The 27967-nt window shown below is 51.3% G+C and overlaps 2 protein-coding genes across 2 annotated transcripts; one reads left to right on the top strand and one right to left on the bottom strand.

Annotated features, from left to right (window-relative positions):
- Positions 1-4594: 4594 nt before the first annotated feature.
- LOC148593937 (olfactory receptor 14A16-like) lies at positions 4595-5554 on the top strand. Its single transcript, XM_088529028.1, has one exon. It carries the CDS (start codon positions 4595-4597, stop codon positions 5552-5554), a length of 960 nt encoding a protein of 319 aa, XP_088385154.1.
- Positions 5555-13267: 7713 nt separating this feature from the next.
- On the bottom strand, positions 13268-21439 carry LOC148593936 (uncharacterized). The gene is made up of 3 exons (XM_088529021.1): positions 20868-21439; positions 15261-15943; positions 13268-13308 (listed from the first exon to the last, which is right to left on the bottom strand). Exons 1-3 carry the CDS (start codon positions 21437-21439, stop codon positions 13268-13270), a joined length of 1296 nt encoding a protein of 431 aa, XP_088385147.1.
- Positions 21440-27967: the final 6528 nt, after the last annotated feature.

Genomic DNA, 27967 nt, shown 5'->3' with positions numbered 1-27967 from the left:
AGAGAAGGCTCTTAGCTCCCACAAGCTGTTGTGATGTTACCTCAGTGTCCAGTAGTGACAAACCAGAAGAGGCCCATGGTTTGGATGTTGGTTGTGTTGGCCTTTCTGCCTCAGGACCTGATAGGCCAGCGGCAGGCAAATGGCCTGGATGTTTGTTAGTGAGGTCACTGCTGTGCCTGTTCCTGTTAGGCCAGAAGCAGGGATATGGCCTGGATATTGGTAGTGAGGTCACGGCTGGGCCAGTCTTTGATAGCCCAAAAGCAGGGATAGGGCTCTGAGGGTGACTGTGAGGTCACATCCTTCTCTGTAGACTTGATGCCATCAGGAGGCTCTGGGTTGCTGAGGTTTCTTGTGACGTCACCTCTGTCCCTGCTGCTGATAGGCCAGAGCCAGTTGAAGGTTCCAGGGCACATTGTGAGGTCACTGCTGCCGCCGTGCGGGATTGGCCAGCAGCAGAACCAGCCCCAGCCAAGGGCCTATGAGGTTCCCTCGGTGTGAGCAGCTGATCAGAGGACAGGGCTGTGACACGGACTGTGAGGACGCGTCTGTCTGTGCAGAGGACAGGCTGGAAAGGCGCTGGCCATGCAGGGCTGTCCCCACAGCGAGTCCTGGAGATGGAGAAGGAGCAGCAGGTGAATGGCTGCTCCTCATCCATGGATGGGATCCCTGGAGTGCAGGAGCGCATGGGGGAGGTGAGCAGTGGGGCTGGAGGGAGAGGCGGCAGCAGGGATGGGACCCAGAGGGAGGGCACATTCCCAGAGGATGGTGGAGAAGAAGACCTGAGCCAAGACAGCCCAGCAGGAGCTTCTCCAGCGAGGGACCACGTATTCCTGGCCACGGGCATTTCCTCTCACACAAAGCAGACCAACGGGCACTCTCTCCTGTAGCTGACGCTGGTTCAGGAAGAACAAGGTGCCACTGAAGAGGTCCATGGGCCTTGGCAGCCTTTGATGCAGCCACCCAGAGGTCCTCATTAGCCCATTGCCTGTTCATACCATGTGGTGGGATGAAGAAAAGTTCAGGGGAGGAGAGCTAGAAGGGTTTGAGAGTGCAGGGCCTGGAGCAGAGACGAGGCAGGGCTGGGGTGCCTCCCATTTATGCATCACCCTGGATGTAGATGGGATGGGCTTTCCCTACAGCCAGTGCTGGAATGTCTTTGGGTACAGAATGGAAACGCAGGATGTCCTGGGGCACTTATCCAGCAATCACTCCAAGGGGACGTGGTTTACCTGTAGGTCCCTGGCTGTATCTGCTAGAGACGTGTGGTTGTGCTGGACACCCCTGGCATCTTACAAGGCCCTGCCAGCCCTTTTCTGTGCCATCAAATCAAGGCACTTCACTGAATTACAAGAGCTGCTGGTTAATCCTGGAATCTTCCCATGCCTCAACTTCCCCATGCTCTCGTTGTAATTGGCATCTGGGGTCATTTCAGACAGACAGCCAAGGCAATTCCCCACCTGGACCCCAGCTCATGCTGTAGGATGATGCATGTCTCTCAGTAGCTCCATCACTGGCACCTTGCTTGGACCCCCTCAGACTCTTCCACTGTCACATACCTTGGCCCTCCTCAGTCTCTTCCACTGTCACCAAGTGTTTTTGCAGGAGCTACTGACTCTCACCCTGCATCTCCAGTGATTAGAGTGGAGCTTTGAGAAGGAGCTCGTGTGCAGATCACTGTGCTCTGCTCGCTTCAGTTTTGGGAAGGGAAATCCCACCACTTGTGTTTTTGTGGAGTTTACAGGAGGGATCTGAATACGACTTCAGATCCAGGCCTAGACAGGTACTGCCCAGATTGATATTTCTTAATCAGCACCTGAACCCTGAGTCAATGAACTCCCCACTTGTTCACTCCTCAGTCTCCTGTCTAGTTAAGGGATGTGAAATGAGCCTTCCAGAGTGAGACAGTTCCAATTTTGATAGATCTTCATTCTCTGAGGAAATAAATGGCAATATTAGAATCTCTTTCTCTTCACTTGTTTGCGAAGGAGAGCAGCTGATTATTTTAGTTTATTGAAGTGCACTTTTCCCTGGAGGAGGGAGCACAAGGGGCAGAGAAATCCATGAGTTCAGCTGTTCCTCTGCTCCTGAGCGGGGCCAGGCTCCTGGGACGGAGGCAGCTCGTGGCAGCCTGGCAGCACTGCCCAGAGACAGCCGAGTGCAGGAGCAGCTCCTGTGCCAAGAGCAGCAGGGCTGCGGGCACTGCCTGCTGCTGCGGACAGCAGAGGAGAGAAGGCAGCGAGAGGGGAATGGCTGTGTGGAGTGGGAGCGCAGAGCAGAGCTCACTGTGGAAGAAGTCCTCACAAAGCCTTGCATGGTAAGTCTCTGGCTGCAGGGCATAGTAAGAGGAGGAGTTGATTCCAAGCAGGGATTCCTTGATGCACCTTGGCAGGGCAGGGCATGCTGCTCCTTTCTTCCTGAGATAACTGCAGGGATGTGAAGCTGGGTATGAACACGGGTCCACCCAGGTTGCTTAGTCAGAGCAGCATCTCTGTGCCCCAGGAGTCACCCAGTGATTCTGCTGCCTCAAGGGTCAGTGCTGCACAGAGAAGCTCTGAGTGACAGGGTTGCCCCTAGCCGGGCAGGATCATCGTCTTGTTGAGAGAGTGCTGTCTGGCTGAAGTCTGCTCACTGCTCTAGTTCATTCTCAGGATGTGTCTGAGGGGTCTTTCCAAGAGCAATTTCAAGAGAAGGGCTATTTCCAAGGGCAGGAGCTTTTCACCTGCTGGTTGCACTTTCGATTTTCTCCCTAATTGCAGCAGGGAGAAAATCTGTTCTGTCAAGGACCTGGGACTCCCATCCTTCACTCTCAGAGATCAGTAGGCCTGTGAGAATGCTCGCAGAACCCCTTCAACCCACCTTAGCCTGCAGCCAGCATCAGCATCACCTTTGTGGAATTTATTTTACTTGCTCCTTACAAACTGCCTGCACACAGATGCCCTTGGACAGTGCTCTGTTCCCAGAGGTTTTTGCAGGATAGAACTGAGTACACAAAAGGTGTCATATGATCTATGAACATAGACTCCAGAGAAATGCTGGGAAAGAGAAAGATGCCAGCAGGGACTGCTATGGGCAGCAGAGATGGACAGGGAAGGAGAGGGAAGTGTCCATCATGATGGGAGGATGGATTTGGGGAAGTCATGCTCAGTCCCTCCATTGCAGAAACTTTCCTCTGAGCAAGCCCTCCAAGTCTCCTCTGCCATCCAGCAGCCTAGCTGCACTGACAGCCATGGGGTCTGGGCCATGAATCCTGTCCTTTGTGTCCAGACCTCTGGCAGAGGACAGGGACATCCCTCCTGCTATGGACATTTTTCCTGCCTGCTGACAGAGGGACTCGAGTGCCTTGCCTGCAATGTCACCATCTGGCAGGTGACATGTCCTGCTGGGTGAGGTGAAGGTGTTCCTGAACGCCCTTCTGCCTCTGTCTCCTTGCCTGAGTTGGCATTAGGGTCCCGGTGTTGTTGCTCCTTCTTGCCCCTCCTCTCCATGCTGCTCTTGTTCTTCTCTTGGGCTCCCTGGGGTTGGTGGGTTTTCAGTGCTAGTTCAGACACCTGCCCTCCAAGTTGTGGAAGAGAGGAATATGCGTGGGAGTGACATGTCCCCAGCCCCCCTCTAACTTGTGCAGCTCCAGGAAATGCAATCCATGGGGTTAGGAATGGAGCTGACTCTCCCTTATGCAGAGCCCATCTTCAGTGCACCGTCATCTGACCATTTATCTGTCATATTCTGCTAGGCTTTGAGATGTCCTCAGGGGAGGGTCATTGCTGCCCCCAGTTGTCTCTGTTGATGTCCAAGACACCTGTGAGGACAGGTGCTGAGAGTGTGGAAAGAGTGTTTGGAAACTGTTCATGGGCAGCTGAAAAATAGCCCCATGTGTCCTTGGCTACAAGTGGAACATGGACAATTCCTTCAGGTGCTGGGAGAAAGGGAGAGAAGTTGGAGATCTGTGAGTCTGAAATTGGACTTGTCTGCTCCTAGCAGGGGTGGGAATCTTTTTAGGGAAACACACAGAGTGATCATCATGCAGCTCAAGGAGGTGTGGGCACACGACAGCTGGAATGTAGGCAAATAGGCAGATGATCTGTCCTCACTCTGCACAAGGTGACTATGAATCCAGTTCTCACAGGATTCCCACTGGAAATGCTGAGAATTTCTGCCTTTGAGGAGCACTCCCCAGGGGCGAGTGCGGCAACTCAAAGAAAATAAACAAATCCCCTCCAAAATCCCCAAACTGTGCTCTCAACACCCATTTTTTAGAAGAGGTGGTGTAGATGCTGACAATCTCTTCTAGATGCCAAGAGGATTTCACCTGAAAAACTGTGAATCTCAGAGCTCCCTGTTATCCCCTTCCCACTACTTCAGATCAGGACAGATGTCCGTGGAGCCCACAGGAAGATGTTCCTGCTCCTCGTATCACACATTCAGTTACCCCAAACTGGAGCTCAAGCAAGGAGCTGCACAAAGATCCCCTCGGTAAAGAGATGCAATTTGGGAGGTGTACTAGAACTGGAATATTGTTTTTTTTACTGGAAAAAAACCTTTGTAAGGTCAATATCTTTTCTTCTTTGAACGGTCCACAAAGCCTGGAGACAGAAAAATGTCCAACAGCAGCTCCATCAACGAGTTCCTCCTCCTGCCATTCGCAGACACGCGGGAGCTGCAGCTCTTGCACTTCTCACTCTTCCTGGCCATCTACCTGGCTGCCCTCCTGGCCAACAGCCTCATCATCACAGCCATAGCCTGTGACCACCGCCTCCACACCCCCATGTACTTCTTCCTCCTCAACCTCTCCCTCCTCGACCTTGGCTTCATCTCCACCACTGTCCCGATATCCATGGCCAATTCCTTCTGGGACACCAGGGCCATTTCCTACTGGGGATGTGCTGCACAGGTCTTCCTGGTAGCATTCTTGTTTTCAGCAGAGTTTTCCCTCCTCACAGTCATGGCCTATGACCGCTACGTTGCCATCTGCAGACCCCTGCACTATGGGACCCTCCTGGAAAGCAGAGCTTGTGTCAAAATGGCAGCAGCTGCCTGGGCCAGTGGCTTTCTTAATGGTCTTGTGCACACTGGGAACACATTTTCCCTACCGCTCTGCCAAGGCAATGTGGTGGAGCAGTTCTTCTGTGAGATCCCCCAGATCCTCAAGCTCTCCTGCTCACACTCCTATCTCAGGGAAGTTTGGCTTCTTATAGTTAATGCTTGTTTAATGTTTGAGTGTTTCACTTTGATTGTGGTGTCCTATGTGCAGATCTTCAGAGCTGTGCTGAGGATCCCGTCAGAGCAGGGCCAGCACAAAGCCTTTTCCATGTGCCTCCCGCACCTGGCCGTGGTCTCCCTGTTTCTCAGCACTGCATTTTTTGCCTACCTGAAGCCCCCCTCCATCTCCTCCCCAACTCTGGATCTGGTGCTGGCTGTTCTGTACTCGGTGGTGCCTCCAGCAGTGAACCCCCTCATCTACAGCATGAGGAACAAGGAGCTCAAGGATGCCATTAGGAAAGTGATTTCATGGACCTTTTTAAGCAGTGGTAATTTTTCCACATCTCTCCACAAATGACTCTTTCTGTATCCCGTAACTCTATTGAGCATTGTTTCTTCATGTTATTTTTATTATGGCTTTTATTAGTGATAATAAATGTTATGGTGTTGCTACATAACTACTTGTATACATTCCGCTTTTTACGGTGTCTGCTCTGTCTCACCTGATACCCTCAATTGTGTTGAATGCTGGACAAGGACTGACTCCCTAACAGTATCTCTGTAATAAAGTAATTTCTATCAGTACAGTGCGTGAAAGCTGGGCTTTTCCTCCAAAGATGGTGTCAAGAATAGGCCCAAGGACTTGCATCCCTCAAGGGCCTGCTGCACAGGATTCTCCATGGGTTCAGCTACACAGAGCTCAGAATCATGTAATGATCTTTCAGAGACCAAGGGCTGGTTTGAGAATTCACCTATCACAGTCCAAGGATAGTGGAGACGCTGAATGGTCATGGATTTACACATGCACAGCTCTCCTATGTATTAAGGCACAGTGTCAGGTGGCTGTTCTCATGGAGGGGAAGCTGGAGGTGTCAGGAGAGCACAGAGATCCTCCTGGGACAGCATATGCCTGGGATGGACTGTGAGTAGAGCCTCATAAAGGGAGAGCTCCTCAAAGATGGAGTTTCTTAGAGGTAAAGCACTGGGTATTCGCAGGCAAAAGAGGACTCTGCAGTCTCAGGAGAGGCAGTGAGGACTCAACTGTCAGGAAGAAGGGAGAACGGAGAACCCTCTGGGTCACCATCTATCAAATACCAGGGGCAGGATGTATAGGCACAACTGGACACAACGAGCACCCTTGGAAATGCTCTGCAGTCCAGGTGCCCTGGACTGTGCAGTCATCTGCAGTCCCCCAGAGGGATTAGAGGTCGTGATACCCATTTGGTTGGGTCTGACTCCTATTCCCGGTCACAGGGGCAGTGAAATGTCACACTTAGCCACTTTATTCCCCCCTCTCCACCCTCCATATCCTTCCCAGCTCTGGATCTCTCTGTACTGGCCATTCTCTACTCAGTGGTGCCTCCAGCACTGAACCCCCTTGTCTACAGCATGAGGAACAGGGAGCTCAAGGAGGCACTGAGGAAACTTTCTCAATGGGTACAATGTCAGTGCCAAAAACTGTCCTGTGTGCAGTCACTTGTCATTCCCATGTACTTGACACAAAACATGCGCTCTTCATATATTCCTGTCTGATATTTTACTCTTACCTTCCTGATAAAATAATAATAAATAATTATTTAAAATACAATACAGCAAAGACAAAAGGTGGACTAGGGAAAATACAGGCCTGCGGCTAAATGGGCCAAGAGCCCTGCTGAGAGAGGACACAGAAAATGCCACCTTTGTCGCAGGCTTTAGCGCTAATAGTGACCTTCAGGAATCCTAGTCCCTGGAGACCATGGAGAAATGGAGAAAGGAAGACTTTCCCTTGCTGGAGGAGGATCTGAGTAGGGCTCCCTTCAGCAAACTGGACACCCACAAAACCATGGGCTCTGAGGGGACTCTCTTGCGCTGTTCAGTGTCCACGTCTGACAGAGCTCCATGAACTGGAGAAATCGAGCCCCTCCAGTTACACTGCTTGTACCTCTGGCCCTTGGCAAGCGACCTTCACACATCAGAGACTCTCTGAGCACCCCCCGATAGATGCAAAAAGGGGCTCACATTGGAATGCTGCATTTATGGCACTGCATCTCGCACTGCTTTCATGCCTCCTGATGTTAGCTTACTTCCCTTTACTCCTTCTCTGTTTGTCACACTGCACCATTGCATGTATCACGATCACATCTCAAAGTGCACAAGTGGCAATTTCTCCTCTGGTGTTATTCCTGTTTCACACCTCAGACAATTTCACCTGCCACCTGCATGGTCAAAGTGACAACTGGGAATAGAAGAAGCTGAGCGCAAGGAAGGACCTTGCTCTGCCTTGGTTGGTCTTGTTACAGGCATTGCCTGGTTCAGGCTGGGCTGCTTTTTCTTGGAGGGCAGCGAGAGAAGAGGCATCTTTCCCTTCTTTTAAAAGTCACCAGGCAATAATTGCACACTTGCTACTCAGGGCCATAAGGGCAGGGGGCTTGGGGCATGCAAAGGAGCATGATGAAAACGAAGAGCACCTGTACAGCTCAGCACTGGAACTGAGCTCTTTTTCTCCTTGGAGGGTGGTCAGAAGTGGGGATTAGCGGGTGGTGTCACAGTCACCCACGGGATGGAAAGCCATGCTGTCACACACGGCATGTGGCCCTTCCTGTACAGTCCTGCACTCCTGCCTTTCACAGGATGGGGAGGTGTGTGCTGAGAGGGATTTCTGGCTGAAAATGAGCCCCGGCAGGATGAAGAGGGTCACAGGGGAGGAGGACTGCTGCTTCCAGGGCTTGTCTGAACCTACAGCAGCTTGTGGACGTTACCAGAGCACAGTTGAGTCACGAGACACTGAACAATCTTGACCTGCAATCAGAACAAAACCACAAGGACTGCTCCTGCTCTTTGTCCTCCTTGACCCCGGCAAAAAGGAAAGACAGTTTCAGTTGCCGCCAATGCCCACTGCATTTTAAGTGAATAGGCTCTAAGGCAGGTGACAAGATCCACACCTCCAGGCCATCTGCTGACTGCTATGCAGAGTCCAGAAATCAGGTTTGGACAAAAGAAAGGACAGAAAGCATGGAGCTCTGGAGAGTTATCCTTCTTTCTTTACACCACAGGATCCAGGAAGGAGGAATTTGTGACCTGACCAAGAAACATCACATGAAAACCAGGACACCCATTTACCAAATGAAGAGCACACTAACACTTGCCTGCTCACTACCCTGGAGCAGGCAACTGCTGCCTGAGAGAACTCCAGGTGCAACTTGTGTCCTTGGTATCTCTTCAGAGCTGGCTGGAAACACTTGTGGCCCTGTGCCGTTCAAGCGGCGTGGCGACCTGGTTCAGGAACGGCACGGTGACCACCCCCAGGCCGCTCGGGCCATCAGCTCGCTGACACCAGTGTGGTAGACGGCAAATGGCGTTTATTGAGGGGTAGCAAGGTGTTATATAGCTAAGGTTTACAACGTCACATCCGTCTGCTTACATCATAAACTAACACTATTGGCTATTAGGGGCTCTACCTTTCCGTACAGCACGATATCTTCCGGCCGCCGGACCCTAACTATCTGTAACAATGTAGTAATCTGCAACATCTGCCCCCTCCCTATGCATAACAAAACTAGCTAAAATATGACTATCTTATTCTTATCTAATTACTTATTCTCATTATTATCGTATTCTTATTGCTATCTTATTATTATCTTACTCTTACCTATTGTCATTATTACCTTATCCTTATTACTTACTCTTATTATTATGTTACTCTTACTTACTCTTATTATTATTCTATTCTTATAGCTTATAACAATCTTAAGATTATATATCATAAACTTGACATAAAAACATAAGGCACAAAGAAGAAGGCGCGTAGAAGGTAGAGGATGACAGGTAATACCGCGGTATAGGAATAGGGTGCACCTTGGGATAACTTGGGGATAATACTGAGTGGATATATTCTTAAAGCCGTTGTCGGCGTTCTACTAACATGATGTTAACCTTCTCTAGCCGACTCTTGACAAACGGCATGAGCTTATTCAATATGCAGGGTGGTTAACCATAGCGAACCGGTGAACCAATTTTCGTACCAGCCGCGTTTGGAATAGGGTTCAAAGGGTGCTGGTTGGCAAGGCATGGCACTGAAAACTGGTGACCCTGTAGTTACTTCTGTACTAATCACTCGAGATTGTTCCATCTGTTCAAGTACCCATTTAAAGGGCTGATGTGACTCTACTTGTCCTATAGTGACAAGCTGCAAAATTAAGATAACGCAAAGGCATCGCGGCCCCCTCTTGCGGAGGCTGTTTTGTTGTTTTCTGGATTCGATCGGCGTGGAACTCACAGGCTCGGGCGGGACGCCTGTCACCGGGGCGTCCGATGATCCGGTCCTGTGAACAGAAACTCACAATTTTCATTAGTTTTATTTTGAAGGTCTGGTTTAATAGACTTAAGCGGGCACCACTTGACTCTGCCATCTTTCCTGACAGCGACCTTTGGGTCGATCTTGGCATGGGGGGAGCGCTGCCAGCGAGTCCCCCAGCCAAGGGCAGTTTACTGCAACATGGCCGGCCTGGCCACATTTAGAACCTGCCATTACGGTGGCTATTGCGGTGTGAACAGCCATCTGAATTGGGGTCAGATGCTCTTCCTTTGCAACATGCTTAATCATGTCTGCGATACTTGACCCCGCCGGCAATGATCGCAAGAATTCTTTGGTTGCCGAATTGCATTGTTGGTGCAAACATTCCGCTACGACCGGGCCTTTTGCCTCCGTGGGCAGGGCCGAAGAGTCGACCGCTGCTTGGAGACGATCTACAAATTGTGTAAAGCTCTCACTTTCACTTTGCTTTATTGTGGACCATGGTGATGGTCTGGCAACAACTCTACAGGCTGTGCGAACAGCTTCTCTGGCCGCACGAGTAGTTGTCATAACCTCATGGGCCTGCGCCTGGGGGGTGATCATTGTTGGATCTGTACCCATTAACCGCTGCAGGCTGGAGCCGTGTAATGGATGATCTGCCCCAGTTACCTGGGCTAAATACCTCGTACAGTTGTCTTCCCATTCTTGTCTGAAAACGATCATCCCTGCTCCATCAAAGATTAGCCTACAAGTTTGCTTTATATCAAACGGGAGCATATCGTCCCCCCCGAAGATAGCATCTATGAGGGTTGAGACCATGGCAGAATTAATCCCTTTATCTGCAATTGCTTTAACAATCACTTGTACGTCCTTAGATTTTATCGGCAAGTGGACTCTCGTTCCTGCCTCCTTCACCCGGGCTGCGAACGCTAGCGCGGCCGATGGGCCCCAGTCGGCACATGGGATCTTTATTTCCTTCCAGTCCGTGAGAGGGGTTTCTCCCCTTCGCAGTTTTTCTTTAATTCGAATGGGAATATTTTGGCTCTTAGTTCTGTTTACCTTCTTTTTCTCCTTCCTTAAGTTTGAATCAGTTGTGAGCCGCTCGTCCTGACTAGTGTCTGATCCGGAGCCGGAACTCGACTGACTGGTCACTTCCGGGCTCCGGTACCTTTTCGTTGGGCTCCGGCTCCGCCTACTTCCGTCCCGCCTACTTCCGTTCCGGGCGGGCTGTTCCCCCCTCTTGGCTCGCCCCGCCTTCCACCCGCGGAGGCGCCTTTTGTGAAATGGCCGCTCTGATCGGTCCTCAGCGCCTCGCTCGGGCCTCCCTCACCTGTCCGGTCACTCCCATTGGTCCTCAGCGCCTCGCTCGGGCCTCCCTCACCTGTCCGGTCACCCCCATTGGTTCTCGGCCCCTCGCTCGGGCCTCCCTCACCTGTCCGGTCCCTCCCATTGGTTCTCGGCCCCTCGCTCGGGCCTCCCTCACCTGTCCGGTCACTCCCATTGGTCCTCAGCGCCTCGCTCGGGCCTCCCTAACCTGACCGGTCACCCCCATTGGTTCTCGGCCCCTCGCTCGGGCCTCCCTCACCTGTCCGGTCACCCCCATTGGTTCTCGGCCCCTCACTCGCGCCGGGGGCACCCTCGCCCGGCCCTTCCCCTTGCGGCTCGGCGCCATTTTGAGGGGCATAGGGTGGTGGCCTGGCCCAGACGTCCCCAAGCTCTGACTTCTTTTCAGTGTTCCTAGCTTCCCCGGCTAGCTCGCTCCAAACAGATTTCGGCTGTTTCTGCTCCTCTGTAAGTGGGACGGGGTTCGGGGATGGAGGGGATGTGTCGCTCTCTTGCAGATCTTTAGGGTCAGCAGAATCACCATCATCTGGGGGGTGCAAAGTCTGTGCGGTTGCCCCGACTCCCATTTTTGGGGTTGCCAGCAAACAGTCCCTTACCGCTACCCAGGTCTCCTGCTCTTTCATAGCTTTCTGCAAGGCTTGTACAGCTTTTCCCCAAGCCTTAAGGTTTTTCCCACAACCCGAAGGCATCGTCTCCTCGGCTAACGCCTTAGTACATTTGTCCCACACTTTAGGGACACACTTCAGGGACTTCAGAATATCCACCGGCTGGTCTATAACCTTAATTTTTAAAAGCCTCGCAACAGCGAGAGTAAAATCTTTTGGCTTACAATCAATCCCCCAATGCTTATGTAATTGCGATACGACTTTCACAAGGACTTCCATCCTCCTTGTTGCTCTGATAGCGTCCTCCCCGCCGGGCTGGTCCAGCCGCTCCGGCCGCCGTTCACCCGTCCAGCCGATGATTCCCGGGTTTCGGCACCACTTGTTGCCGTTCAAGCGGCGTGGCGACCTGGTTCAGGAACGGCACGGCGACCACCCCCAGGCCGCTCGGGCCATCAGCTCGCTGACACCAATGTGGTGGACGGCAAATGGCGTTTATTGATGGGTAACAAGGTGTTATATAGCTAAGGTTTACAACGTCACATCCGTCTGCTTACTTCATGAACTAAACGCTATTGGCTATTAGGGGCCCTATCTTTCCGTACAGCACGATATCTTCCAGCCGCCGGTACCCTAACTATCTGCAACAGGCAGTTATCAAAGAAGCAAATTTTAAAGCCATGTTATAGTGATACAAAAAGTCAGTAAACAGAAAGGACAGCAATAAGAAATGGATGAGCCAATTAGCTACAAGTAATTTTTATTTATTTATTAACTGAAAAGAGCAACAGCAACTGGGTTAGCAGCCAACATAAGGGTCATGGCCTGAGCTACTTACTGGTGTGCGTTGTGTGCGGCACCCGAAGAGTTGAGAGGTGCCCTGCGGTGGGGCTGGGGCTCCTTCCCCTTTGGGCATCTCCAGGGCCACGTGTGAATGGAAGTGCCGGAAGGAATTTTTTGCTGTTGCTTCCCTGCCCCTGGTGTGTGAAATACTGGGACTTCACACACACACCTGCAGTGGGAATTTTTGTGCCTGAGCTTAATTGGAAACAACATGCAACATGTGCACAATGATAGAGGAATATATATTTAAACAACAACAAAAAGAACAACAACAGGAACAAGAATTACATTAACAACTATAATATTAAAAAGAATATTAACAGTATAAACAAGAACAAATTGTACTATGAAACTATGTGAAGAAAAATCTGAATAAAAAAGAGGTTATGGACTAATTCCATCTTCCTTAGCACTCTCTTGCAGCAGCCAGAGTGAAGGGGAGCTTGGTCTGCAAGGGAAAAGGAGGCATCAGCAGGGCCGAGGAGCGGCTCGGGGGCTCCCGTGGAGCAGAGGCTCTTTGGCGGCTGCGCGGGCTCTTTGGCAGCAGCGCTGCCGTCATTGGTGCCCTGGCAGAGGCTCGGCGTGGCCAGTGCAGCCCAGAGGCCGGCAGAGGGGCTGAGGCAGCAGGTGCCCAGGCCTTGGGCGCTCCTGCGCCCTGTGCAGCTCTGCCCCGGCGCCGTGGCCCGCCAGAGCGCCCGCACACCTGGGCCAGGCTCCCGCGCGGCTGCTCCCCAAAGGCAGCGCGGAGCAGCGCCAAGGGGCCGGGCACAGCCCCAGCTCTGCCCGTGCAGCCGGCAGCAGGGACCATACCTGGGGGCTGCAGCCGGAGCTCTCCCAATCCATGGGCTCCTCCTGGCTGCAGCCGACCAGGCCACTGCTCCCCATCATCTGGAAGAGAGCGGGAGACCTTGGTGGGGACGGTGCGTGCGAAAGGGGAAGGACAAGGGCATCCAGTGGCTGCAAGGACTGTACCTGGCTGCTGCCATAACTGAGCCACTCCATTGGCTCAAGATGGTCCCCTGTGGAGCTCCCATTCATGCATGGAGCCTGCAAGAGAGCAAGAGGCCTTTGCAGGGCAGGACGCAGAGCTGGCGCTCCTTGGCGCTCCTTCCGAAATCTTCCTGATTTCGGAAAGAGTAAAGAGAGAAGGGGCCGAGATGAGCCCCAGCTCTCCTGATGCTGCCAGAAGCAGGGGCAATACCTGGATGTTGCAGCTGGAGCTCTCCCACTCCATGGGCTCCTCGCAACCGCAGCTGCCCAGGCCTTGGGCTCCCAGAGTCTGGAAGAGAGCAGGAGAGCTTGTGGGAACGGTCACGGTGGCAGCGCTGGCTCTGTGCGCGGGGCCTCGTGTCCCCTGCGTGCGCGGGGCAGGCGGTGCACAGAGCCAGGGCGCCAGGCTCAGGCAGCAGCCCCCGAGGCCTTGGCCGCTCCTGGCCCTGGCGCAGCTCTGCCCCAGCACCCAGGCCTGCCAGAGCTCCCTGGCACCTCTGCCACCAGCCCCGCGGCTGCTCTCGCAGAGCCAAGCGCCAGCCGTCCCCGCGCAGCCTCTACCTGCACGCACAGTACCTGCACTGAGCTCTCCCACTCCATCTCTTCAACTTCGTCTTTTTCCATTTTTTTCACTCTACTGACTCTGCAATGGAATGGAAATGTTTACTTTTGCAGCCATGAGCACCCTGTTGAACGGTGGCTTTGGGGCCTCCCCTGGGAGGCATCGCGCAGGCTGCCCTGCAGCCCCGCAGCTCCCCTGTATCTCATGGGCACCACGGGTGGCCCCTGGTGCTGCGCAGCCCTGCTGCTCACCTGGCGTTGCTGCTGCATGACCAGCACTGGGGCCACTGTGAGGCGCAGCCCTGGGAAGCATCCGTGTTCCCGTGGTGATAACTGCCCCTCTGGGATGTTCCACTGCTCCATGGGGGAGGAGGGCAGCGGCAGGGCCAGGGGGGCTGCCGTGAGGAAGGGTCTGCGTGTGCTGGACTCCCCCTGGCACTGCTGAGCCTGGCGGCAGAGAGCAGTGCGTGGCCTTGGGCTTGCTGGGGGCCAAGGAGGTCTCCTCAGGCAGCCCCATGGTGCTGCTGGTGGCTGCCTGCCCAGAGGCCGGGCTGTACTTGGGGCTCTGCTTCCAACCCTGCAAGCAGCCTTGAACACCTTGATCTTTCTTCCCTGCTCCCCTGCTGCCCTTACAGCCCGATGGACTCAAGAAAGTTTTGTCTTCCATAATTGAGACGTGTTCCTTGATAGCGCAATGAGCGCCAAGGGCAGTTGTGCCCTGGGGCCAGGTGTACATGTCCTCAGCAGAGTCCTTGTGAGTTGGTGGTGGCCTGGGACCTCTTTTTGCAGCTTCATCCACTTTCTGATTTCCTCTGGTTACATTGCTCCTTTCCTTCTAAATGGCCACAAGTGCATGTATTACCCCAAAGGTATATTTCAAGTCACATAGATATTGGCCCACTTTCCTCCAGGTAACTCCAGAGTCTGTGTGAAAGCAAGCAAATCAGCTTTCTGAGGTGACGTATTTACAGTTCATGGTCTGCCGAGGCCCACCCCGCGAGACGGAATGAACGACACTTCAATGTGAAGCAGGTTCAATTCGTTTACTATCCTCTACGGTGTAGCTTTATACAATTCTATCACCTGTAAGCGTACACACGCGCTAAGCAACAGCATTCTCATTGGTTAAGCTATAGTGTCCATGCATAACTAGCTTGCAGCTGGCTGACATTCCTTTCCGATGCTCTATTGCTGGTCCTCCCGGATGCTTATCTGGTTATGGCCGGCCTAGTTCATTAAAAAGTTGCTAACGAGCGTTATCTTCTCCGGGTGGCCTTGGTTCCCATCGCTTCAGTTCCCGGTTCTCACCGCCTCAGCTCCTCGGTTCTCATCACTTCAGCTCCTCAGTTCTCATCACTTCAGCTCCTCGTATTCCTGTAAAAGTGCTAAGGCCCCAACATTTCCCCCTCTTTTTTCAAAAACAGAATTAGCGGTATTATGCATCAAGCGTTGCAAGTATTGGCAAAAGCAAGGTAACATAATCACAAGCACGAGTATAACCATCCCGATCACGCACAAGTGGTACAACATTTCTGTAATCCATGGTCCTAAGCCTAACGATCTGAGCCAATCTTCTAATCCCCAACTTTCTTCCTTCAACTTGTGCAGCCCTTCTTTCAAGAGTGCAATCTTTTTATGGATAGACTCTGAATGATCGGATAAGTTTAAACAACACATACCTTCAAAATCCTCACACCCATGCCCATGTGCTAAAAGCAGAAAATCTACTGCGGCTCTATTCTGCAATACTACATGATTTACACTAGCTACATCTTGCGATAACTGATCTAAAATGTCTGATGTTAAATTTAATTCATTCCTTGTCCAGCATGCTAGCTGTTTCAAGGAAGTCATTGCTCGTGCGGCAGTGCTCCCTGGGATAAGCAGGGACACGAAGATAGTTTTGACCCTTGACCAAAATCTTGGATCCCCAATTTTTGTACAATCTAACTCATGTATCGATCGTTTCTTCCTTTTGGATACAAAGGTCATCACTTGAGATACATTAGGGTGAAACAAACTCAGTCTCCCCAGATAACATGGACCTCCTTGTGGACTGGACGGTACTCCGTTCCATGCCCGGTCTCCGCATATTAAAAACACTCCTGGTGGTAGCCGTTTTGCAGAGAAGCTCGTTAATTTACATTGGGTATATGTGTGAAGATAAACATCATTAATTTTCAGCCCCGAGTTAACTATTGCCCATTGCGATGTACTTTCTTCAAGTGCACCTTTGCTATGCAGTTCAAAACTAACCCATCCACCGTTTCGGGTGGTATTTGTGGCATTCAGACTTCCCAACAAGTCTAATTCCTCCGGCGGGGAAGTCAGAGTGCCATTCAGACTTTTAATGATTTCACATTGCCAGCACCCGTCTAACTGTTCTGCCGTTCGCTTTGATCGGTAAGAGCACATAGTAGTATTTAATAGAGTATCATTAAGCACAGCAAAATTAGCTACGTATCCATTGAATTCTTGAGGTTGCCAAACAGGGACACCTATCAAACAAGTACGAAAAGGGTCTCCTGGACGTTCCAAGCTAAGACAGAAGGCACTTTGGCCTGTCTGATTAGCTATGGTGACCCAAATGTTCTCCCTCTGCTGAATTTCTGTCTGCCATTTCCCCTGCACTATTCCTGTCACTGTTATCAAGATGATTACCAAACAGCTGAACCTGGTCCATTCTGACATCCTGGTCCATTGATTGTTCCTGTCTGTTCCGCAACCACGGTCGTACCCACTTGGCTGGTACCCAGGTCGCTCCATCTCCTGCAAGTACACAAGCATAACCCCGTCCCCACGTAATTAACTCGACTGGACCTTCCCAGATCTGTTTCTGCGGCCAGAAAACTTCTACCTGCACCTTCTTTCCTGAAAGATCAGCTGGGTTTTTAGAAAAATGGGTGAAAATAGGTATACTATCATCATTTCGAGGGTTAAGCCAATTTAAAACATAACATGCTTTACTGATTAACTCGTAGGGACTCTTCTCCCCCTCTTTTTTCAAAGCAAACAGTAATTGTTTTAAATTTTTATGGTGACGCTCGATAATGGCCTGACCACCAGAATTATAAGGGATACCCGTCTGATGGATTATTCCCCATTGCTGGAAAAAGGTTGCACAGGTGTTACTCTTATACGCAGGTGCATTATCCGTCTTTATAATGTCAGGCTTTCCTAAAACAGCAATTGCCTGAGTCCAATGTTTACAGGCTGACTTGGCATTTGCAGAAGTGGCTGGGGTGGCCCATAAAGCCTTTGAACAGGTATCCACAGTAACATGTAAATACTTGAGGTGCCCAAAAGGTGCAAACTCTGTTACATCTGACTGCCATATCTGTCTTGGTTGTAATCCCCTCGGGTTAGTACCCATTTCCTGTAAAGGGGTCAAGCGTGCACAATCAGGACAAGCAGCAATAATAGCACGAGCTGTTGCTCGGGAAATTTTAAATTCGCGTTGTAACGCTCGAGCAGACTGATGAAAAAATGAATGAGAAGTCGATGCCTGCTGTTCCACCGAGCAAGGAATACCTGCTGCTGACACAGCACTATCTATGACCGCATTGCCTTCTGTTAAAGGACCAGGGAGTGCAGTGTGGCTACGGATATGTGATACCCAAAAAGCATGCTTCCTCTGTTGTATGATGTTCCAAAGCTGAACAAACAAGGCTTGGAGACTATGGTTGTTTACGTGCCCTATAATTGCCCTATGAATTCGTTGAACAATGCCTACCACATACAAGGAATCGATGACTATATTCATGGGCCGATCGTGAAAGGTTAAAAATGCCCAAACTACAGCTTTTAGTTCTAGGACCTGTACGGATGCAGTCTCTTTCCGAATTTGTGTTTTCCAGAGATCTGACTCCCGGAAAGCATACCCATACTTTCCAGTTTTGCTACTAGCATCCGTGAATACAGTAATCGCGTTTGACAATGGTCTTGAGCTCCGGATTTCTCGCTCTTCCAGCTCCAAAGAGGTGTGGAAGAGAGGATGCTTAGGATAGTGATTGTCCACTTTAATTCCCTGAATGGCTAAGGCAAATTCTACGCTGTTCAAGCACCATTCTTCGACTATCTCCAGAGCCTTTAGAGGCAGAATAATACTGTCAGGCTCCCTACCGGCAATTGTTCGTAAACGCTGCCGGGCTTTCAAAACTCCCATTCCAATTGCCTCATGCCTCTGAGTTAAGGTGCGTCGTAGGTGACTTGGAAGAAAAACCCATTCGAGTATAAACAAGATCCCCTTCTCATTTATCTGGGCAATGATTACTGCTACCTCCCTTTTCCGATTATAAACCACCAAAGATATTGGTAACCCTTCCTGTAATCTATAGGCAGCTGTTCCGGCTATCTTCCCCTCAATTCGTTCTAAGGCTGTGGCAGCCTGTGGAGTTAAGCTCCGCTTTTCCGCAGGCTCTTTAGCTCCTCTGAGCAGTTGAAACAACGGCTCCATTTCCTCATTGGTAATACCACAAAAATTTCTGATCCATTGGATGTCTCCCACTAATTTTTGCACACAGTTAACAGTGTCAATTTTTGTCTGCAATTTAAGCTTTTGGGGTCTAATTCTAGCCTCTGTGATAACCATACCCAAATAATTCCAAGGAGCTTGCCTTTGCACTTTCTCAGGGGCAACGACCAAACCAAATTCCTTTAAACAAGTAATTAATTCCTCTTCGTGCGTAGCTGGTAAAACTTCAGGGCTTGCTACTAGGATGTCATCCATATAATGATAGGTAATTAAATCTGGGTGATTTTTCCTCCACGGTTTCAGGGCCAAATTCACAAACCATTGACAGATGGTTGGCGAATTTTTCATTCCCTGTGGAAGAACTACCCACTGATATCGCTCCGATGGGCCTTCCCTATTAATCGTAGGAACCGTAAAGGCAAATTTGTCACTGTCTTCCGGGTCGAGGGGTATTGTAAAGAAACAATCTTTCAGATCAATTACTAACAAATGCCATGCTTGTGGGAGCATAACAGGTGAGGCAACCCTGGCTGTAATGCTCCCATGTTTGCCATGCATGCGTTAACAGCTCGGAGATCATGTAACAATCTCCACTTTCCTGATTTTTTCTTAATGGTGAAAATAGGGGTGTTCCAAGGACTTGTTGACGGCTTAATATGACCTTGGTCTAATTGTTCTTTAACTAGTTCCTTTAGGTAACGCAGCTTCTCCTCTGGCAGCGGCCATTGGTCCACCCACACAGGGTCCTTCGTGGTCCATGTTAACTTTAAGGTGGGGCGGAAGCTGCCCCCAATGGCCGCTAGGGAAAAGGTGTCTGCAAGATGACTCCCCACTGGGCCAGAACATCCCTTCCCAACAGCCACAGTGATGTACACATCACATAAGGTTTTATCATGGCTCTGTTTCCCTCTTTATCCATGATGGTTACAAAGCATCGACTAACCTGCGTAGGAGATTGCCCTCCGATACCTGTCACAGGAGCATCAATTTCTTGCAGATCCCACTGAGGTGGCCATGCAAACTTGGGAACGATAGTGATATCTGAACCTGTATCAATCATCATGGCAACATCAGTGAGACGAACACCATCCGGTCCCACCATACTCACGAGTCTTGTCGGACGCTGAGTAGTTATTTTTTCACAAAAGGCAACCTGGGGGGGTCCAGAAGATCCAAAGCCTTTGTTTCCACGCTGGGCCTGTCCAGGATTAGGAACTAGAGCTCGAAAAGGTATCAATTGGGCTATCCTGCTCAGTGCTGGAATAGTAACAGGAGGATTGAAAATTTTAATCATTATGCCAATATTTCCAGAGTAATCAGCATCAATACACCCTGGTAGAACAAAAATACCCATTTTTGAAGCTGAGGAACGGCCAATCACCAAAGCGGATAGGCCCTTCCCCAGGGGACCAGTGCACGTAGATTCCAATATGTGCACATCAGAATCTCTAATTACTGTGGATTTTGCCACGGCCAAATCGACTCCTGCACTTCCGCAAGTTGCGGAGGAGAGCTCGCAGAGGCAGCCATCGTTCGGGGATATTTGTTCGCCGCGTCCCTCATAACGCGGCAGCTCCCGTTTCCCTGCAGCTGTGTACCGTTCTTATAACATCGTGACCGACATTCTGCTGCCTTATGCCCAAACTTTTGACATTTAGCACAGTTCCCATTAAATCCTTTCGGGCCCACACCTTCAACTCTAAATTTGTTAGGACACCTTCTTTTCACATGTCCTGGTAGGCCACATTGAAAACACACTCCATGAAATCCTTTATCCCCCTTTCCAGATATTCTCCCCTCCTTGAGTGCTGTAGCCAAAGCCACGGCATGTATTTTAGCCTTCTGCTCTTCTTCAACCATTGGTGCTCGGGAACATACTTCTATCATTTGAATAATCGAGGCCCCTGGTGGCAGAGTAGCCAACAGTTGTTTACAGGATTGATTTGCGTTTTGTATTGCCAATTCCTTAGCCAATATTGCTTTCATCTCTGGAGGCACATTAGGTGCCATATCCAGGGTATCTTTTAGCCGATTGACAAAGCCGAAAAAAGGCTCGTCTGGCTTTTGCATTATTTTAGTATATGGTAATTGAGGTGTTCCAATCTGTGGCAGGGCAAGAAAGGTTGCTAAAGCTGCATTTTTTGATTGTTGTAATACTCTAGGGTGAAGCGCTGCTTGGGCCTCAACTGCCCGATAACGCCCATTTCCCATCAGTTGGTCGAGAGTGGCGACCCTTAACGGATCATCCATACTACAATTTAGATTTTCCAATTGCTTTTCTTCTAACCTTTCTTGCCACTTTGCTAGCCAGAGCATATAGGTAGTAGAGGAAAGCAGAAGTTCCATTATAGCCCTGCTGTCTGCAGGAACCATACTCGAATATTTAAACAAAGCAGAGACTTGGTTTCGAACAAGCTTATTATCATGTCCATATTGCATCACTGTTTTTTGTAAATCTCGCACCAATTTCCAATCTAAAGGCTCCCACTTGGGGCCCTGGGCTCCCACTACTACGGGGGCTGCTATTGGAGTTAATATAAAGTCCCCCTGTAACCGAGCATTCTCTATCAACCCCTTATACCGCGCTCCCGCGTTAAAAGTTGGATCAATAGGTGGCGCCACATCCTTACTTTTTCCCGCACTATCACTTCCACTTACAGTGGCTCGGAACCACGACAACAACCCTTCTTCATCTGGATCGCTCCCTCCAGCTGCTTCCCCTTTCTTTTGAGCCTTCCATAACTCCTCAATCTCTCCACCCAAAATGTAACCCTCCATACCAAATTTTGCCTGTAGATAATTTTTTGCTTCGTCAATTGTCATACTCCCTTCTTTAACCTTCTGCAGTACCCACTCCTTTTGTCGTTTCATAACCTCTTCATTCACCTTAGAGCTAGAAGCACCTTTTCGCGCCTCCCATTGCCCCAGTTGTTTATCCACATTCTCCAACCCCTCTACGATAGCCTTATGGGCAGCCTTATATGCTGCCTTCACATCCCTTGCCCTGGACCCACAATCTAAGCGCCGCATCTGTTCCAATAACTCCGTCATTCTCTCTGTTTGCTCCCGAAGTTCTCGTCGCATTCCTTGGATGGTACTGTCATCGTCATCCGACCCATTCGGGATCGGTACTTTAATCGGATCCACGTCCATTTCGGGCGCTGTGGGGAGTGGTCGTTCCGGGGGTGGTCGTTCCTCCCCCTCCCACGGTGGAAGATACTCATCCACTCCCCCCCATACTTCACGTTCAGCTAGAGTTACTGGACACGCCTGTCGAGATGAAATCCCTTTTTCCTTATTGTCCATTTCCTCGTATGGATTCGGTTCAATAATTTCAGTCCACTCGGAGTCTCCTGAGCCACTCTCCTCCCCCTTTTCTCCGCCGAGTGCCTCTCGCAAAGCAGCAGCGACTTGAGCCTCCCCGTGCAATTGTTCAAGCATTAGCCGCACGGGACGATATATTTTCGCAAGTCGCCGAGCTTCCTTCGAACCTACTTGCACACCATCCCACAGTTCTTTTCCCACTCGCTCCCAGGACTCGAGCTTATATACCTGAGAAGTTTCTTCTATGAGTTTTTTCTGCTTACAAAACAGCAGCAAGTCAATTAAATCGTCTTTTGAGATCTCAGTTTCAGTCTTTTGAGCGAGCTTTAACAAACTTTCTATAATAGCATGCTCCGTTGCTGATGCAGCAATTTCCATCCTAGTTGCTGATGCAGCAATCCCCATCCTGCCCCTGACTCACCAGGTCAGTCCTGACTCACTAGGTCAGCCGTGGCCACGATCCGCCTCTCCCGGGCGCCCAGCTACTTCTCCGCTGGCTGCAGGATCCCTCGCGTTCTCGGCTCCACTCTACCCACGGTCGTATCACGTCGGGGTCACCAGATGCCGAGGCCCACCCCGCGAGACGGAATGAACGACACTTCAATGTGAAGCAGGTTCAATTCGTTTACTATCCTCTACGGTGTAGCTTTATACAATTCTATCACCTGTAAGCGTACACACGCGCTAAGCAACAGCATTCTCATTGGTTAAGCTATAGTGTCCATGCATAACTAGCTTGCAGCTGGCTGACATTCCTTTCCGATGCTCTATTGCTGGTCCTCCCGGATGCTTATCTGGTTATGGCCGGCCTAGTTCATTAAAAAGTTGCTAACGAGCGTTATCTTCTCCGGGTGGCCTTGGTTCCCATCACTTCAGTTCCCGGTTCTCACCGCCTCAGCTCCTCGGTTCTCATCACTTCAGCTCCTCAGTTCTCATCACTTCAGCTCCTCGTATTCCTGTAAAAGTGCTAAGGCCCCAACAATGGTCCTTGGTTCTTTGTTCTTTGTTCGCAACATGCAGCTTTTTGTAGATTTTCCATTCATTTTGGTGCATTTGCGCCCTGTTGTGGGCCTTCCCCATTCAAAAGCGAGCAGCTTATGACTTTGTTCTTCCCATAGGGTACAAAAGAAAGTGTCTTTTAAATCCAAAAGTGTAAGAGAGAGGCTTAACACAATTTTGATGTTAAGAGTATGCAGCTTAGGTACAGCAAGATATATGTCAAACACTCTTTGAATAATAGCACTTAGATCTCATCCTCTGATCGCCTTGCCTTTAATTCCACTCTTCCTGGTGAAATACCACTGGTCACAGGCCTGCAACTAGATTCAGCACCATTGATAACAAGTCTTGAAGCTTGGCCATCCAACCAGTTCTTGATCCACATGCTCTGCACTTAACCACACCAAACTGCCTGAGCTTCCCAGCATCCCTAGAAGGATGTTACAGGAGATGATGGGAACGAGAAGCTTGTTTCATAGGCCAGCTTTTACAAACAAGTATTCCTGGCTGTTTTTAAGAATTTCAGTTCATCACTGCAGTCAATAGCAGCTTCTCCAGCACTGTGAAAGTCACCTTCTCCGTATATCCTCGACTTTGCCTTAGGCAAAACGAGGAAGCAGGCAAGACTCTTCCTCTCCATGGCTCAGCATGATTCCAGGCAGCTCGTCTCTCCTGCACCTCCAAACACCGCTTTCCAGAGAGGGGCCGAGTGGAGACCCACATGTGTAAAGCTGCTGATGGACAAGCCAGAGCAAGGCGGGTGCTGAGTGAGGGCAGTGCCTGATCAGAGAATAAACACGTTGCTCACAAGGCCCCTTGCACCCATGTCACGAGGCAGAGGAGCCGCAGCTTCTCTGCAAGCAGCCTGTGTGGGGCAAGGGCTTTCCAGAGCCTTTCCTGCTGGCGGGGGCACTGCGCACACCTGGGCTCTGCAGGCGTCATGCGCGCAGGCAAGGGGGCTGCGTGAGGAGCCCTCCTTGGCCCCCAGCAAGCCCAAGGCCACGCACTGCTCTCTGCCGCCAGGCTCAGCAGTGCCAGGGGGAGTCCAGCACACGCAGACCCTTCCTCACGGCGGCCCCCCTGGCCCCTGTCGCTGCCCTCCTCCCCCCACGCAGCAGTGGAACATCCCAGAGGGGCAGTTATCGCCACGGGAACACGGATGCTTCCCAGGGCTGCGCCTCACAGTGGCCCCAGTGCTGGCCACGCAGCAGCAAGGCCAGGTGAGCAGCAGGGCCGCGCAGCACCAGGGGCCACCCGTGGTGCCCACATGATGCAGGGGAGCTGCGGGGCTGCAGGGCAACCTGCGCGATGCCTCCCAGGGGAGGCCCCAAAGCCACCACGCGACACTTGGTGCTCATGGCTGCAAATGTAAACAATTCCATTCTGTTGCAGACTCAGTAGAGTGAAAGAAAATGGACAAATGTGATGTTGAAGAGATGGAGTGGGAGAGCTCAGGGCAGGTACTGTGCGCGCAGGGAGAGGCTGCGCGGGGACGGCTGGCACTTGGCCCTGCGAGAGCAGCCGCGGGGCTGGTGGCAGAGGTGGCAGGGAGCTCTGGCAGGCCTGGGTGCTGGGGCAGAGCTGTGCCAGGGCCAGGAGCGGCCAAGGCCTCGGGGGCTGCTGCCTGAGCCTGGTGCCCTGGCTCTGTGCACCGCCTGCCCTGCGCACGCAGGGGACACGAGGCCCCGCGCACAGAGCCAGCGCTGCCACCATGACCGTCCCCACAACTCCCTGCTCTCTTCCAGACTCTGGGAAGTCAAGGCCTGGATGGCTGCAACAATGAGGAGCCTATGGAGTGGGAAAGCTCCTTCTGTGGCCTTCAGGTATTGCCCTTGCAGCTGTCTGCACAGGCAGAGCTGGGGCTGGTCCCAGCCCCTTCCCACTTTCCGGCTTCCTGCTGCAGGAATTGGGGCGCTGGGGCCAGGGACCTCCCGCTCTGTGACCTGCCCTCCCTATCTATTGCAGGCTCCAAGCATGAATGGGGGGCCTTCAGGGGACCATCCTGAGCCCATGGAGTGGCTCAGTTACGGCAGTAGCCAGGTACAGTCCTTGCAGCCCCTGGATGCCCTTATCCCTCCTCTTCCCCACGCACCATCCCCACCAAAGTCTCCTGCTCTCTTCCAGACTGTGGGCACCAGCGGCCTGGTCGGCTGCAGCACGGAGGAGCCCATGGAGTGGGAGAGCTCCGGCTGCAGCCCCCAGGTATGACCCCTGCTGCCGGCTGCACGGGCAGAGCTGGGGCTGTGCCCGGCCCCTTGGCGCTGCTCCGCGCTGCCTTTGGGGAGCAGCCGCGCGGGAGCCTGGCCCAGGTGTGCGGGCGCTCTGGCGGGCCGCGGCGCCGGGGCAGAGCTGCACAGGGCGCAGGAGCGCCCAAGGCCTGGGCACCTGCTGCCTCAGCCCCTCTGCCGGCCTCTGGGCTGCGCTGGCCACGCCAAGCCTCTGCCAGGGCACCAATGACGGCAGCGCTGCTGCCAAAGAGCCCGCGCAGCCGCCAAAGAGCCTCTGCTCCACGGGAGCCCCCGAGCCGCTCCTCGGCCCTGCTCACGCCTCCTTTTCCCTTGCAGGCCAAGCTCCCCTTCACCCTGGCTGCTGCCAGGAAGTGCTGGACCCGAGGACTCCGGCCATAACCTTTTATTTGGATTTTTCTGAGGAGTCTTTTATACCAGTATTTGTTCTTGTTCATATTGTTGTTGTTGTTGTTAGTTTTATTGATATTGTTTTTATGGTTGTTATTGATTATTATATTGTTATTTTTATTGTTATTGTTTAAATATATATTCCTGTATCATTGCCTTAGTGTTGCGTCTTGTTTCCACGCCACCTCAGGCACAAAAATCATCTCCACTGCAGGTTTGTGTGTGTAGCCCCAAGATTCCAGACCCTAGGGACGAGAGAGGGCCAGCAAAGAGGCCATTAAGGACTTCCCTTCACACGTGGCCCTGGGGATACCACAGTCCCTTGCCCATCTTCTTCTTTTACTTCTTCCTTTTCTTTTTTTCTATTTTTTATCCTTGTATTTTCCTTCTCCTTTGTTATTCCTTTTTGTTCTTTATCTTCTTTCTCTTCTTTGTTTATTCTTTCTTACTTTTTTCCCTGTTTCTGTTTCATTTCTTTCTCTCTTTTTTTTTGTTTCTGTTATTTTTTCTTTCTCTTTTTCTTTTCCTGTGTCTGCTTCTGTTTGTGCTTCGTTGTTATCTCTGTTTCACTCTCCAGAGCTCCTCTCACTAGATAGCTGAGGCACATGCAGACACTGCAAGCACTTGATGTCAATCAGTGCAGGCACCTGACTCAGTGACACCAAAACAGGCCCACAGGGACAGGTGGGCTGCCTGGGGTGTCCAACACAACCCCATGTCTCTAGCAGATACAGCAGGGAACCTATAGGAAAACCAGGACCCTTTGGAGTGGTTTCCTGACAGTGCCCAAACAACTGGATACCACCGCTGCCTTAGGCCAAGTCCTCCTTATCTACAGTCAAGCGTGCTTCAGAAATGGGATAGGCACATCAGCCCAAGGTCTCTGCTCTAGTCGCTGCACCCTTAACACCTTCTATCACTCCCTCTCCAGAAACGCTTCACACCCCTAGAGGATATGAAGAGGAAACGGGCTAAGGGTGACCCCAGGATGCCAAATCACAGGCTACCCACATCCAGGGGCTTCTTCACTAACTTGATGTTGTGATGTTATGACGAAGCAGTCCTGTCCCACATGCTGATCACTGAGGGATGCCACTAACAGCCAGCTGCCGCTTGGCAGCACTGCACTGCTGATCACTGTTTTAATTGAGCCTGATGCTCCATCCACCTGCCTTATGGTCCACTGATCCTCTGCAGATCAGTTCACAATTTGACTAGAAGGAGACTGTGAGAAACCTTTTCAACACCCTTGCTAAAGTGAGAGTTCACAAAATCCCCTGCTTTGTCCTTTTGCACACAGGCTTTCCTCTTGAGGCGGGAGGCAACCAGGTTGCTCTGGGAATGGCTAACTTCACTCTTATATCAGGTTGGTAGGTGGTTTCATCAGGAAAATCTCCTGGCTCCTGTCCCAGTGCTGCTCAGCTACAAAAAAGATTATTAGTTTGTCCTTAAACTCTCTTGAAATTCCCTTTGCTGCTGCTTGTCCTTGTTGTCTCTTGTCCTTTCCTGCCCTTGGCCCCAATCAGACTTTCACCAAGGACAGTCACACCTTCACCTCCTAGCGCAGCCTTGCTGGGGTCTCCAGGCACCGCGCAGGCAGGCCTGCTCCATGGTAGGAGAGGGGTCTGCAGAGAGTGGGGCTGCCTTGGGGACCCTCAGCAACAGGCAGCAGAGCAGGGGCACATTGCAGGCACCTGGCGGTGACAAGAAGGCAAGAGCGTCCCTCCTCCCTGGGGGCAGACGCCTTCTGAGGGCAAGGGCACGCTGGAGATGTGGGGGACCCTGGACCCTTCCACAAGGCTTCACACACGGTCTGTTTTTCTCCTGCTTTGGATGTTTTCCCCACAGATTCATTTTCACTAGTATTCTTACACATTGCTACTTCTTCCCACATTTTTCCCACATTCTCCTCTACTTTTTCCATGCTTTGAATTTTTTCCCTTCTCTTTCAAAAACATCCCCTCCCATGCTTGTGACTATTTTCCCACACTTGTGAAGATTTTCCTACCCTTCCGTCTTTTTCCCAACCCCTCCTTCTTTTCCTATGCTTTCTCAATATTACCGAGCTCTTGGTGTTTTTTTGCACTTTCCTTTTTTTCCCATCACTTCACACTCTTTCCACTTTTGTAACCATTCCCACGCTTTTTACCATATTCCTACACTATTGTTCCTTACCCATGTTTTCCATGATCTGGACACTTCTCCAATGCTTTTGCACTTCTTCCCACCATTTCTATTTTTTCCGAATGCTTACATTTGCCAGCTATTATTTTCCAACTCTTGTGCTCATTTGCCACACTTTTGCACTTTTCCCTACGCTTTTAGTAATTTTCCCATGCTTTCCCTTCTTCCCCTTCCTTTAACTGTTCTCCTACCCTTGCCATATTCTTCCCACTCATTTCCACTTGTAGAACCTCATTAAAAACCCTGTACGTATCAATAAAACCTATAACCTATAAGGCCCAGGGAGTGCACAGCTGTGGAGAGGACAACTCGTCCTGTGCCCCAGGGACCTGCTCAGGCGTGGGGAGAGGAGGAAATGACGCGGTGCCTGGTGTCCCCATGGCGACTCCCAGGGCTTTGTGATGGCGGTGGCATCGTGCCCACAGGCCACTGTGAGGGGGCAGTCCCCAAGGTGACCGTGTCCCTGCTGGGGTCTTCACTCTGAGGAGAGCGGCGCAACCAGCAGGGAGCAACTGCCCTTGGTGCCCGTGCGAGAGAC

The sequence above is a fragment of the Tinamus guttatus genome, unplaced genomic scaffold (genome assembly GCF_059628265.1).
Source record: "Tinamus guttatus ecotype Peru unplaced genomic scaffold, ASM5962826v1 Tinamus_guttatus_pri_ptg000322l, whole genome shotgun sequence".
Classification (NCBI taxonomy): Eukaryota; Metazoa; Chordata; class Aves; order Tinamiformes; family Tinamidae; genus Tinamus; species Tinamus guttatus.
This window is presented reverse-complemented; position numbering and strand designations above follow the sequence as displayed.